The sequence below is a fragment of the Thalassophryne amazonica genome, chromosome 12, assembly GCF_902500255.1.
Source record: "Thalassophryne amazonica chromosome 12, fThaAma1.1, whole genome shotgun sequence".
NCBI lineage: Eukaryota > Metazoa > Chordata > Actinopteri > Batrachoidiformes > Batrachoididae > Thalassophryne > Thalassophryne amazonica.
In genome coordinates, this window is record NC_047114.1 from 29,858,774 (window position 1) to 29,874,314 (window position 15,541).

General features: G+C 41.6%; 1 protein-coding gene across 1 annotated transcript in view; it reads right to left on the bottom strand.

Annotated features, from left to right (window-relative positions):
- hfm1 (helicase for meiosis 1) overlaps positions 1-15,541 on the bottom strand; it is a 64,907-nt gene that overhangs the window by 21,426 nt on the left and 27,940 nt on the right. Inside the window, exons 17-23 of the mRNA XM_034182539.1 lie at positions 12,406-12,539; positions 12,204-12,251; positions 11,999-12,079; positions 11,812-11,903; positions 11,596-11,702; positions 10,070-10,117; positions 7,427-7,524 (exon numbers count right to left, since the gene is read on the bottom strand). Of these exons, the coding sequence (XP_034038430.1) occupies positions 7,427-7,524; positions 10,070-10,117; positions 11,596-11,702; positions 11,812-11,903; positions 11,999-12,079; positions 12,204-12,251; positions 12,406-12,539 (608 nt within the window). The remainder of the gene's footprint in view (positions 1-7,426; positions 7,525-10,069; positions 10,118-11,595; positions 11,703-11,811; positions 11,904-11,998; positions 12,080-12,203; positions 12,252-12,405; positions 12,540-15,541) is intronic.

Here is a 15,541-nt window from a genome sequence, read left to right on the forward strand (position 1 = left end):
CACATTTATTTTCTCCAAAACTTCAAATTAAGTAAAACAGAACAATATAATTAATCAGGCCACTGCTTTCCATCAAATCTGACCACGATATTTTCTGGAGTACGTCTTTCTTTCTTTTCTTTTTTTTTTTACTAGTTTTGGAGGTCCTGTAACTTACTCCAGTGTGACTTATATACTGAAATATCACACATTCATTGTTAATAAGAATAACTATGAGTATATAGGACTTTCCCAGGAATCAAAGCACTAAACAAAATAGTCTCTTATAATAAAAGAATAAATCTCAATAATGAAAATTACACTTCAACGATGCACAAAAATCCCGAATCAAAGAGCTGACAATACTTATGCTCAAGTGTAACTTATATACAGGATCTATTCCTCTTTAAGAGGCATTTTTAACAGGTGTGACTTATACTCTGAAAAATACAGTATATTATTTTTCACAAATTTTATGTACTCTGATATTTTGTCTCTTATTTGCAGCAGTAATGCAGGTACTTCCTGTACTGTACAATAATAAATCACTACTGTCAGTGCGGCTATAAAAAATACAAAATGGGGCAAATGGAGCCTGATAATCACAAAATGGGATAAAATGTAACAAAACAGAGCAGACTGACTCCAAATATGATTCAATTAAGTATTTTTATTTAATTTTTTTGCAAAATGGGGACTGATAATACGAAATGGGGTAAACATTACAAACCCTTAGCAGACTGATCCACTGACTGAATTTCTTCTCTTGAAACCAGATGGCGTACCTGCCCCTACTACATGTACTGAGTGCATCTCACAAATAAAAGCCAAACAATTAAATAAAAGTACTTATTTGGAGTCAGTCTGGTTCACTCTGCTCCATTCGTTACCTTTACCCCCATTTTCGTGAATATCAGTCCCCATTCACCCCATTTCGCTCCATTTCGTATTTTAGTATAACCCCTGTCAGTGTGTCTGTGTTTACCTGGTCAGAGTAGGTATTCTTTCTTTGGGCTTATAAGCAAACTCCTGCATTGTTGATGGGTGCTGACTCCTCAATCATTTTCATCTGTTGGAGATGAAAATAAGTTTATTACACAAGATATTTCAGATCAGACACAGTATACTCCGGTGTGGGGTGGTCCACTGAATGTGTTTTCTGACATTTGCTTCCAATACAGCCCCATTTTTCTTTGAGACCTGAATGATTGAAAGTCGCTGCTCTGCTAAGAGTTACAGTATGGTATTGGGCTGTAAAAAGTCTAATTTTTCTCTTTACCTTGAGCCGTTGACAGGAGTTTGACTGTAACATGTCACACCTGCTCCGTCAGGTCTTTCAAGTAGGAGGAGAAACTAGATTTCATTTGTTGGTCTCTTCCAGCACCAGAGCTACACCGACTTTACCTTAAGAAACATAAATATTGCACATCCATGCTAATTCAACAACAGTAACAGGAAGAAGGAACCTTTAGTCATGAAGAATTGACACTCATAAATATACATGTTTATTGTACTCACAGCACTCGTGGCCACACAGCTCCTTATTCTTGCAGAAGTGGTTGCACTGTCTTTTACTGCCTAAATCGGATTGTGGAAGTGCCTTCATTTGAATAAATAAAAACACAGACACATTAATGTCAATGTAAAGACATTGATATTGTAAAATCATCACTTATCTATTGTGCCTTGATCTGCAGCAGATGCTGTGATGCAATCTTGTGGGAGGGGCTGTTTGCATCAGTGCAGCATGCTGGTGCTTCTGTGCACTTCGATCATATGTTACATTTATATGGAATATCAGTCCCAAAGCTCCTGGCTCCAGAATAGTACACATTGAACTTCTGCTGGATGTCCAGTCCCACTGCAGGAAACCAAAAACATGGAAATACTGTAAAAAAACTAAAGAAAATAAACAACAAACAAAAATGCTAAATAACTCATTTCTTTCTCCTGTCTTGGAGGTTTGACTGTGTTTGAATGTTTGGTCTACAAAGTAAAGGTTAAACAAGGCCGATGTCCATTGGATTCTATGACAGGTGGTATATGTTACCTTGTAACGTGATAACTAAGCATGACAGATGGTGCAAACTATTCCGTATTAGAACCCTATTAACCCAAACAATACTTTCCATAATTTTTTACTGAAATTGGAGCATCTTTAACTTTTGACCCCTGTACAAACTGAAACTGACCTTTGTCACCATTTTTGCTGTTTTTACCCCATAACTGCAGAACATTCCATCATAGATAGTCCAAACTATACTTTTTTGGAAATGTTATGATCAGACAAATAATGTGATATAGTTTTCAACGTTACTGAAGCATTTTTAAATGTGGACCTCTATGTAACTCTTCATTGACCCCCACCTGGCTACACCTACCACCCTGGGATTGCTATCATGTATTTCTGTGTAGGCCATGGGACACTGAGGCTGGATTCTACTGTAGGTGTCGTTTGGTCACCTTAAGTAGTATTGAAAACCTGTTTGGACCATGGACTGTTTGAAAGATCGATACAGTGTTGAGCCGTCTGCTTCGAGCATAACATCGCTACTGTTTAGTATTCTCCTGCCTGCTGCCTGCCTTTGACCCTGTTATCCTGAGTGAGTTTTTTTCCTTATCACTCAAGGATTTTGTCTGTCAGGTATTTGGAGTTCCTATTTATGACCCAGCTTGTTTGATGACTGCCACAGCCAGCTTGCCGACCTTCGTGTTACTAAGTCCAAATTGCAGAGAAGAGGATTGTCAGTGTTTGACAGAGAAACAACCCATTAGACTGCACATTTGGTGAAGAGGAGTAACCTCTTTTCTGTGTACAGGCTTCCTGCTCACTGGCTCCTGTAAGCGTGCCTCAGCTCTCAATCCTCACCAGTCATTCTCTTACTGTACTGCGTGTGTTCTGTGTTCTGCCTGGGGCTTCTCCAAACATTATAACACCATTTAATTAGTTGGTTGTTTTACCGTATTCTGAACTGATGAGATTGACACTGATCTCCTCTCCTGTCAAGGCCTTGCAACCTCGAGCTTCTTTGACCAGCTGCCCACACTTCAACAGCACAGAGTCTCTGCAAAACAAAGGATCCCTGTTGAAATCACCCAAATGATTCTCAGCTCAACACCTTCTACCAAGTACAGAGGGGTTTGCTTCCTGATTTGGAAAGATAAAGAGGGTGAAGTGAAACAAAGCCCACAAATGAAAATACAGAAACATTTTTTCAATTCTCTCACGAGAGTTTCTGCAAGAAGACAACGGTGTTGTCAGAGTCTCGATGATTAGCGTCACATAGTGGTGGTCGGGAGCTGTTCTCCTGGGACAGCAGCTGTGCTTGGTTCTTCAGGGTAACCTTCACCACAATCTCTGCAGCAGCACAACTATACCTCGGAAGCTACAAAACACAGCAGCAACTTTACACAAGGCTTTATCAAGTGCAGTATATACAAAAAAAAAAAAAGTAAATAATCAGTTTCAAGGTCCCACTTTGATGAATTTGTGAAGCTCGTTTTACCTGCTCCAGAGTAACTTCATACTTTGGGAGGTGTATAACAGATTCTCTGATTTGGTTTCCAAATGGTGGATGTCTGTTAAGAATCTGCCGAAAGGAAATAGTGCTGTTGTGAGCAAATGTTAGAAACAGCTGTTCTCAAAATACTATCTCAAAAATACAGGAACATTCCATTAACATAAAATTAAACATCTTTACGGTGAGCACAGTGAGGCAGGAGTGGTGGCCAAATGATTAAGTGTGCTTGTTTTCAGTGCAGAAGGTTCCCAGTTCTAGTCACCCTCTCAATTTCCATGTAATGTGGCATTGTGTCAGGAAGGACAACTGACATACAACGTGTACCAAATCAACATGCGGATACACTGCAGATCTGCTGTAGCGACCCCTAGCGAAAACAAGAGAGAAGCCAAAGAGATGTATTTTACTGTTAGCACAATGGGTTATTACACATTCACTATTCATCAGTCTTTCTTTTGGTGGGTCCCATTTTTAATCAGGGTCACTACAGCAGATCTGGTGTGGATCTATGCTGATTTGGCATAAGTCTTACTCTGGATTCTGTTCCTGATGTAGCTATCTATCTATCTATCTATCTATCTATCTATCTATCTATCTATCTATCTATCTATCGATCTATCTATCTATCGATCTATCGATCTATCGATCTATATATAGATACTTTAATGTCCCCGTGGGGAACTTTGTCTTGGACTTCTCAGAAACCATGACCCATACAGAGATACAGAACAAGACATAAACAGTTAATAACAGTGAATAAAAAGTAAAAAGAATAAAAATAAATAAATAAATAAATACAAAAGTTGGAAACAAGAGCAATCCAAGCAATCCAAGATTTTTGAAGTCCACCAAGGGTTGACGAGGACTCAAAATAGAACATACGTGATTGACATCATGACTCGGATTTTAACTGGATCCGAATTCCACAACACAATGCAATAACTGCATACTGATTCAGAATGGTCCAACTCATCAAGATGTTGCAATCTGATAGTTAATTCACAAGATGAAACAACTAGTGTCTTCCTGATATTGGTTTTACATCGTGATGTCGTATCTATGAAGTAGTTTCAGAATAGAATAGAACAGAATAGAATAGAATAGATTGCTTTTTATTGTCATTATACACAAGGTACAACTAAATTAAAAGACAATTCCCGTAGAGCAAAGGTGTAAAAGTAAATATAAAAATATAAATATAAAAAGACAAATAAGAATATATACATATATTTACAAGGGAGCCAGTAGGTGTATATAAATAGAAGTCTGTGCTATTCATTGCATTCACCTTTATAAAAAATAAATGCAATGAATGGTGCAGACTGAAGGCTAATGTGCATTCAATACTCGTATTGCACTTGGGTAGAACATGTTGCTGAGTCTGGATGTGCGGGCCTTGATGGACTGGTACTTCTTTCCTGAGGGCAGCAGTGAGAACAGGCTGTGCCCGGGCTGTGAACCATCTGACGTAATCCTTAAAAGTCTACAAAGTGAAATCCTGATCAGAATCCGGATCACCTCCAAAATTTAATGGTCTTCCAAGGCCTAATGCCAATGTGTGGTGAAAATTTGGTGAAAATCTATGAAGTAGGTTTGATGTAATCCTCAAAATTCAACAAAGTGAAGCATACAAATTGAAATCCTGATCCAGAATCTGGATCACATCCAAAATACAGTGGAGTCTTCCATGGGCTAATATCTATCTGTGGTGCAAATCTGGTGAGAATCCGTGAAGTAGTTTTGATATAACCCGTAAAAGCCTATATAAAGTGAAATCTTGATCCAGAATCCAGATCACCTCCAAAATATAATGGAGTCTTCAATGGCCTAATATTTATCCGTGATGAAAGTTTCATCAAAATCCATGGAATAGTTTTGAAGAAATCCTGCTAACAGACAGACAGACAGACAGGCAAATAAATAAACGCTGATGATTTTATTACATCCTGGTGGACATAATGACAGAATGGGGCACCAGTGCCCTGGAACTCCCTATTTGTGTTTTGGAAGCAAGTGCTCAAACCCTTTTTGCCACTGTGCTGCAGTTACACATGCATTACTGATGAAATATATGAAGTAAACCCTTCACAGGCCCTGAGGCCCATTGGTGCTATCAGGGCGTGGCACAAACCGGGTGGACACAAATGCAAACTCTCACAGCAGGTGCGGTTAGAATTAGGTTTAACTGGTACACAGGTGGTCCAGCAGCAAAAGCAAAGGTACAGACAGACGTGAGGCTGAGGCTTGGTCCAAAAAAACAGGCCGGGGTCAAAAAATACGGCGTGGTGGTATTCAGAGGCAAAGACAAGTATGAGGTTGAGGGCAAAACAAGGTCAAATACCAGCAGGCTGATCAAGACAGGACGTGAGGGCTGGAAAGTGAAATACATTCAACAATCAGGCGAGGGACTGTGAGACTGTGAGGGCCTAAATAACTGGTGGTGTAATTAGTGGAACAAGACGCAGGTGTTAGTGAAGGTTGTGGAAGGAGGCATGGCCAGGGAAGACAAAGGTAAGTGCAAAAGAGTGCAGTGAGACCAAAAACAAAGCAAACTGGGGCAAGATAATAATTGACAGAAAAAAACCAACGGTGAAGAAATGTCATGTCAACAGACAATAATTAATGTGAACAAAACAAAAAGGGGGAAAACTGGGAAATGATGTGACTAATCAACATAGTGGGAAACAAGAGGTTCCAAGATTATAATAGAAACATGAACCGGACTGACCCAGATCAAAGTATAAGAATAAATGCAACAACTGATGAGCAGAAAATAAATAACATAAACTAAAACCAGTGACCAGACAACACAAAATAAATGATAAACAGAAAATGCAATAAATACTAAAAGGAACACAACTGGATGAAAACACTAAAGATAAATACTAACCAAAACCTGTGACTAAAGCATAATAAAGCAACACAAAATAAATGATAAACAGAGAATGCAAGAAATAACTAAAGGAACATAACCAGACAGGAAACACTTGAAGGTAAATAATAACCAAAACCTGTGACCAAAGCATAAAACAAAAAATGTGATAAACAGAACTAAACTAACTACAGCAACTTAAGGAACCAAGAGTGAACAAATACAATTACGTATACGTCAATTATAACGTCAAGGGAAATAGTGGAGTTTAACAAAGTTCTTCCAGCAATAAAAAGCTGCTGTGACTGGAGGTGATCATTCTTAATAAATATTTAAGAGGGCCAATAAAAAAAAAAAACATGGTAGACTTGATAACCAGTGTTTTCAATTCACCAACATGAATGAATGATTGAAATAAAACATCAAAGCTAGTGTTGTACACAAATGCTCTTGTGTTCAACCATGCAGAGACTGACCAGCTCTAGTTCTCTGGGGTTGGTTTGCTCTATTTTGCTGAAAGTGCTGAGTCCAGCGTTCACTATGGCAGTTGACATACTCAGGCCTGAAACACAGAGTGATTCAATCAACCCATTTATATTTCATCTGAACCTCCATCCAATTAAAATAACTGATTTAATGATTAATTCACCATGCATCGGTATGTCTAACAGAAAGAAACACTGGAACCATAACTAAAATGATGTGGTCTTCGTCTATGTTGACATTATTCAAACAGTCCTACAGTATTTTACATATAACAGACTAACGTAGCACAGAACATACCAATCTTCTCAATCTGTTTAGAAACATAGGGTGAGTTTTCCCAAAGCTTGGCTTTGAAGCACTTGGCCAGGACCAAGGAATTGAGCAGAGCAGAAAAAAACGGCCTTGGATCGTTGACTGAGATACTCCGACAGGCCTAAATGTGATCAAAACACAATCAATGCTACAAAATTCACCATGAAAAACCATCCAACATCCAACATTAATATAACTTTAACAAATATTATATTTGCATTCAGAAAGCTGTTTTGTGGTAACTGACACTACGTACACTTGCTGATGCGCATTCCATTCCTGAAGATTTTCACAGTGTCCTGAGTAAGTCCAAAGTCTTGAATTGAGATAGAACCCAACTGAGCCTGAATTAAGCTAAAGACAAAGCAGTAAACCAACAACATGTACAGTACAGATTCAACGAAAAATTATTTATTTCATACCTGGAGGGGGGTGATCGGGAAGCACGGCCTCCCCGATCTGAACCCGAGTGGTGTTCAGTTGTTGGACTTCTGTGCTAGTCACAGTTTGTCCATCACGAACACCATGTTCGAGCACAAGGGTGTCCATAAGTGCATGTGGCCCCTGGACACCCTGAGCCGGAGGTCGATGATCGACTTTGTAGTCGTATCATCTGACCTTCGGCCATGTGTCTCGGACACTCGATTGAAGAGAGGGGCAGAGCTGTCGACTGATCACCACCTGGTGGTGAGTTGGATCCACTGGGAGGGTAGGAAGCCGGTAAGACCTGGCAGGCCAAACGTATCGTGAGGGTCTGCTGGGAACGACTGGCGGAACCCTCTGTTAGCGAGGTCTTCAACTCCCACCTCCGGGAGAGCTTCTCCCAGATCCTGGGGGAGGCTGGAGACATGGAGTCTGAGTAGACCATGTTCTCCACCTCCATTGTCGATGCGGCTGCTCGTAGCTGTGGTCGCAAGGTCTCTGGTGCCTGTCGCGGCGGCAATCCCCGAACCCGGTGGTGGACACCGGAAGTAAGGGATGCCATCAAGCTGAAGAAGGAGTCCTACTTATCTTTGTTGGTAGGTGGGCCCCCAGAGGCAGCTGACAGGTGGAGGAGGACTATCGGCCAGCCTCGAAGAGATTCTGGCAAACCGTCCGACGCCTCAGGAGGCGGAAGCAGCTCTCCACCAGCACTGTTTATGGTGCGGGTGGGGAGCTGTTGACCCTGACTGGGGATGTTGTCAGGCGGTGGAAGGAGTACTTCGAGGATCTCCTCAATCCCATCGTCACGTCTTCCGAAGAGGAAGCAGAGACTGGGGACTCGGAGGCGGACTCATCCATTACCCAGGCCAAAGTCACCGAGGTGGTTAGAAAGCTCCTCGGTGGCAAGGCTCCTGGGGTGGATGAAATCTGTCCTGAGTACCTTAAGTCTCTGGATGTTGTGGGGCTGTCTTGGCTGACACGCATCTGCAACATCGCGTGGCGATCGGGGACAGTGCCTCTGGATTGGCAGACTGGGGTGGTGGTCCCTCTGTTTAAGAAGGGGGACCGGAGGGTGTGTTCCAACTATAGGGGGATCACACTCCTCAGCCTCCCCAGTAAGGTCTATTCCAGAGTACTGGAGAGGAGAATTCGACCGATGGTCGAACCTCGGATTCAGGAGGAGCAGTGTGGTTTTCGTCCTGATCGCGGCACACTGGACCAGCTCTACAAGCTCCATCGGGTGCTCGAGGGTTCATGGGAGTTTGCCCAACCAGTCCACATGTGTTTTGTAAATCTGGAGGCATTCGACCGTGTCCCTCGGCGCACCCTGTGGGGAGTGGTCCGGGAGTACGGGGTCCGGGGTCCTTTGCTAAGGGCTATCCGGTCCCTGTACGACCGCAGCAGGAGCTTGGTTCGCATTGCCGGTAGTAAGTCAAACCTGTTTCCAGGGCACGCTGACCTCCGCCAGGGCTGCCCTTTGTCACCGGTTCTGTTCATTATTTTTATGGACAGAATTTCTAGGCGCAGCCAGGGTGTAGAGGGGGTCTGGTTTGGGAACCACAGAATCTCGTCTCTGCTGTTTGCGGACGATGTGGTTCTGTTGGCTTCGTCAAATCAGGACCTTCATCGTGCACTGGGGCGGTTTGCAGCGGAGTGTGAAGCGTCCGGGATGAAAACCAGCACCTCCAAATCCAAGGCCATGGTTCTCGACCAGAAAAAGGTGCTTTGCCCTCTTCAGGTCGGTGGAGTGTCCTTGCCTCAAGTGGAGGAGTTTAAGTATCTTGGGGTCTTGTTCACGAGTGAGGGACGGATGGAGCGTGAGATTGATAGACGGATCGGTGCAGCATCTGCAGTGATGCGGTCGCTGTATCGGACCGTCGTGGTGAAGAGAGAGCTGAGTAGGGGGTCAAAGCTCTCGATTTACCGATCGATCTACGTTCCGATCCTCACCTATGGTCATGAGATTTGGCTCATGACCGAAAGAACGAGATTGCGAGTACAAGCAGCCAAGATGAGTTTCCTCCGCAGGGTGGCAGGGCGCTCCCTTAGAGATAGGGTGAGGAGCTTGGTCACTCAGGAGGAGCTCGGAGTCGAGCCGCTGCTCCTCCACGTCGAAAGGAGTCAGCTGAGGTGGCTCGGGCATCTTTTCCGGATGCCCCCTGGACGCCTCGCTGGAGAGGTGTTCCGGGCACGTCCCACTGGGAGGAGGCCCCGGGGAAGACCCAGGACACGCTGGAGGGACTACATCTCTCGGCTGGCTTGGGAACGCCTTGGGGTTCCCCCGGAGGAGCTGGAGGAGGTGTGTGTGGATCGGGAGGTCTGGGCAGCTTTGCTTGAGCTGCTGCCCCCGCAACCCGACTCCGGATAAAGCGGAAGAATAATTCCATCCATCCAGAAAATGGATGGATGGAATTATTTATTTCACAAGAAATTCACAAGACTTAAAATTACTCATTTCAATGTCAAGTAAACGTACCAGTTCACTTTCATCTCAGTGGTTTTAATCTTGCCCTCAATAGGATATCTGAAAACACAGACAAAGATTATATTTACAACAATTTTGCTACTTGAACCTTAATGTCTTTCTATTCCAAAATTATCTGCTTTGGTAATGGTTAGGACTTTGCCTGTATAATATACCATACATTTGACTACTCCACCCCTCATATTAGCTGCAGAATTGGCAGAATCATGATTCCCCTTACAAGAATAAATTCAAGATGAAATGTACAACAGAACAAGAAAACTGGAATTAAAGAATGGACAGAATGTGTGACTATGTATGCTGCAAAAAACATTTTGTCATTTCATCATTACTGCAAATGACTGCTAGCTAGCTTAAAACACAGCAAATGTTTGAAACTTCTGAAACACCTGTGTTTCAGACACTGTTTTCTAGAGTCTGCATAGAATGACATCCAAACATCAGACGATGAGATGAGATAGACACCAGAATGGGAAAGTAAAATCACAACTAAAGAATAGATAGAACGTGTGGCTGGGGATAGCGCCAAATCTTTTTGCTGGTACTGCAAATTAGCAATGGCTAACTCAAAACTTTACTTTGAAATGTTTTGAATCCTCTTTCTTTTGGGTAACATTAGGTGCATATCGCCACATACTGTACAGGCATGTGCAGAGGGACTTAGCAAAGTATCACACCTATCTTAAACAACAACAAAGCACAATAAAATAAAACAAAAAATAAATAATTTTTTTCCTAACCCAGAGTCTTTGAGGAAAACAAACAGTGCCATAATACTCTCCCTTTCCAGTCCTTGTTTCCCCAGAATGCTTTCCATTCTACATCCTCAGGCAGTTTCCTGCCACATCAGTCTATATTCAGAGTTCGTTTTGAATCCTTTGAAAAAGCCATCTTTCAAAGGATTCAAAACAAACATGCATGAAAAGGAATGCATCACATGCTGTGTTGCCACCTGGTGAACAGTGGCACCTACTGAATGGTTCAGGAATGTGCTTCCATTTCAAATAATGAGCGTCAGATTTAAAGGTTACAGTTAGCGTAGGGTCTATATATGCACACTATCATGTATGTTGCTTCTTTAAGTAACAGTGCAAACTACCTACAGGAAATAGCTCACTGATTCAAAAAATTACCCTACTGTCCGGAGTACAAGTGACATTTTTATTTTTTTACTAGTTTGGGAGGTCCTGCGACTTATACTCCGGAGTGACGTATATACCAAAAAAGCCAAAAGAAAATAATAATAATAATAATAATAACAACAACAACAACAAAAAATCACATTCATGAATAATAATAACTTTATAATGATTATTATATTGGACTTTCACAGGAATCAAAGTACTAAACCAAATAAACTCTAATAATAAAAGGACACATGCCAATAATAAACAACAATGCACAAAAATCTCAAACTGAAGAGCTGAAACAGAAAAAAAGGTGAGAATTATACTCCAGAAAATACAGTACTTTCATTTTGATACTGCTCTTTCTACATATTTGTTCTGGTATCTGACCTGATGGTGATCCTGTTCTTATCCCTGTTCAAGGTGTTTAAGGTCCTCTTTTCATTCACTCTCAACTGAATGTCGCTGAACTCTCGGCTCTTTGACAGCAGATCAATCTGTACAGAGCCACTTTGTATTTGAACAGTGGAGAATACAACAATCAAATGAAAACTATTCTCAGCCTAAAACAACCAACCAAGCAGGTCAGCGGGGGTTTTAACCTACTAGTTCAGAGAGATTCTCTGTGCCGGACACTTGGCTGAACTGTTTCATAGTGTCAAAAGCAACACAGTATCTAGCCATCAACCTGCCGGCCTCTGGAAGGAACACACAATTGACAATACACAATGTAAACATTGTACATTTAATAAAATAAATACGAGCAAAATAGGCATTCTGACTGCCTCACTACCTGTTGTTTTAATGTTGATATCTTCATCCATGGTGATCAGATCAATGGATGACAGTGAGTTGAGGTTCTTCAGACACAGCTCTACAAGAGGAACATTTTACATAAAAATCAACCAAACGCAGGTTGTTCAGAACACAAATATACAGTAAAAGCATCTTGTGCTTTCTTCTAACATTTCAGATGGAGGACAGTCGTCATGGCCCACCTTGCAATTTTCCTTCAATTCCATATCTGTCCAAGTCAGCAGAGAATCCTAAAACGGAACCAGATGACATGGCACGGTTGAGTTTGCATTCCTCTATACAACTACACACAGAAGGTAACATGAGCAGTACATAAAGACAGAGGCTCTTACGTGAGCTCTGAAAGAAATATTTTAGTGTGGCTTTTGTACTGTGAGCTCTGACCATAGTGGGCGGGGTTCTTCAGTGCCCTAATGTAGAGGAAAGTGGACCGTATCCAGTCCAGAGCCATGTTGACATCACTAATGGTTTGAAGAACAATTTCAGCATTTAGGTGTTCCACCAGGTGTCTGTGTAAGCTGGAGGAACAGGGTACAGTGTTACTGCATGAGCTATCATACACGTTTTCTCGTCACTGACGGGTTCCAATCATATACAATTCTAACACCCACATGCTCACGTGCATGTCTGTCTTAAAATGCTGTGTGTTCAGACGCAGTGTTGATGTACTGCTATTGTGTGGCAATACAATTTGATCGGGCCACAGACCAACAAAAACATGGCCCAAAGTCGAGTGCACACGTTTTGCCTTATTTACTCCATGCAACCCTCAGATGGACCCATGAGCTGGCACCCAATTTAGACCTAATCGGTGTCACTTAAGGGGACTAAATGACCCTTACAATCCAGCCTCAATACTCCTGGTCTACGCAAAAATATACAGTCGCCATCCAGGGTGGCAGGTATAGCCAGGTAGGGATCCATAAAGGACTACACAGGGGTCAATATTTAAAAATGCTCCAATCAGATTGGAAGGTTTACCACATCATTTCTCTGATCATAGGGATTTTAAAAAGGCATAGTTTGAACTATCTGTGACTGAATATTCTGGAGTTAAGGTGTAAAAACAGAAGAAAAAAAAAAACAGCAAAAATGGTGGCAATTGGTCCAGGGGTCAAAAGTTATAGTTGCTCTACTTTTGGTAACAAAGTGATACAAATTATTGGTTGAGCTAACAAGATCAATGAATGAACTGGTTTTGACCAAGGTGAATGCCTGGTCTCCAAAGTAATGGTCAAACAAGGTGCTGAGTTTCAATCATTCATGAATGATTGAAACTGACCTATTAGATTCTATGACATGAACGTGATAACTAAACATGAAATGCATGGTGCAAATTATTCCTTTTTAAATCCCTACAAGGGATGTCACGATCAGGTTTTTCCCCCCCAATTTCAATCAGTCATTAAATATCTGCTGATACAGCGTCCCGGTGTAGTACTTGTATTTTCCTTAATATTACACGTGCACAGAGCAGAATGCAAGTGCCAATATATTAAAGTAAATCCATTGTATATGCTTGTCATTTTAACAAGAAAAATGCATCATGCATCAAGAAAAAAGAAACATTCAACTCAAGCTCTTTCTTAATGTTTGTATTTATTTTAATTCATTAAGTAAACAGATGTTTTTTAATCTCATAAATTCCACTTGGAATTGTAGCAGTAAAAGTAGGATACTCAGTAATACTGACTGAATGACGTTGAAAAAATATATTCATTATTATTATTATTATTATTATTATTATATCTGGTGCTCACCACCAGATATAATAATATATATATATAATAATAATATATTATTATTATTATTATTATTATATGCAAAAAGTCTTATGTTCAATATTCAAAAGTGGACCTTAACTCAAGTGGAGACAGGGCCCTTTTAACTCACCTGTCTTGATATGCCCATGTAAACAGGATAAAAACGTGACAACAAGGAATAGGATAAACTTGTTTATTTTTGTAGAATCATGACCTGACTGACCAGGAGGAAGGCTATATCACATGTGGCATCCATCAGAAACAGAACTTATATGTATTTAAAGTGATGTAAAATATGTTTTTGAAACTCTCAGTACGTCAGCTGTGAGCGCCTCTTGCCGCTCCACACTTATCAGACAGAGGGAGACTGATCACTTGTTGCACTAGTGTATTTGGAGCAGTGTGCTTTTAAAATGAACACTGTGGGCCTGTGGGGGATGTCATGTAGCAGCAGCTGCCTTGTATGCTTATTTGATGACTCAGGTTTAATAGGATTTAATTAACCAATACGGTCCATCTTTAAATGTCTTTATCTGGCTGATTTTGACCGGATCTGATCACATTGTGACATAGCTCAACCAATAATTTGCCTCACTTTTGTGTCAAAATTGGAGAAACGTTTTACCCCTGTACAAACTGAAACTGAGCTTTGCTGCCATTTTTGCTGTTTAAGCCCCCTACCTCCATCCAAATTATACCTTTTTGGAATCCCAACCATCAGACAAATAATGTGATGTATTTTTCAATATGGCCGGACATTTTTAAATGTTTTAAACTCTTGTGCAACTCTTCACTGACCTCTGCCCTGGGATGACTATCATACGTTTGTGGAGGTCATAGTATCCTGACACTGGATTGTAAGTGTTGTTTAGTACCCTTAACAGTGGCAGATCTGGGGGAATGTGGGCCCCCATGCTACCCGCCCTTTTCATGGACCAAAAAAATCAAAATCTCTGCTGAATGTTGTGGGCATGCCCTGTTACTCTCTGTCAGTTCTGTTCTGGGTTCCTTTGGCTTTGTTTTCTCCATTGTGGGTCAGGTGCTTGCCAGTGTTGGGCCACGCCCCTTCGCGTTAGGTGTCTGTGTTGGTTCATATATCCGTTGCCTTGCGTGTCGTGGCTGGAGTTCCTTGTTTGTCTCTGTTCTGTGAGTCCCGTAATGTAGATGTTTGCTGTCATGTCTGGAATCCCACGTATGCTTTGTCTTGTTGGTCCCGTTACAGTAGGTGCCTTTTGTCCCTCACGTCTTGGGTGGGCGTGTCTGTCCAGCACCCTTATGTGCGTCGTTTGGTCTGCGTGTAGGAAGTCTGATGTGCATTTATACCCCTGACGTGTTCCTGGAATGCCATCTGTAAAAGGAATGTTTCTTGTGGGTAGTTTGCTCTATCAGCTTGTATCCTCTGAGATTGGAGAGCGTATCAGTTATCACTTGTGGTTATGTCTCTGGTTATGCTTTATTTTCAGTCTTCTGTGGATGCTTGTGGTTGGCTGCCTTCTTGTGGTTTCTTTTGCTTGTGCACATCATTAACATCTTGATTAGTGCTGCCCTCTTCTGGTTTCTTTTGTTAGTGCATGTCCCTAACACCAACATCTGTGGTCCATTTAGGCTGTGTATTTATACCTCCTCCGTTTGTCCTTCTGTGTGGGTCCATTACATGGTGTGTTAGGGCTCTTGTGTGTCGTCTCCTGATTTTCCCATGCATGCCTACCACCTTCCCCGTGGGTTAAGAGTATATCAGTTTTGACTTCATATCCTCA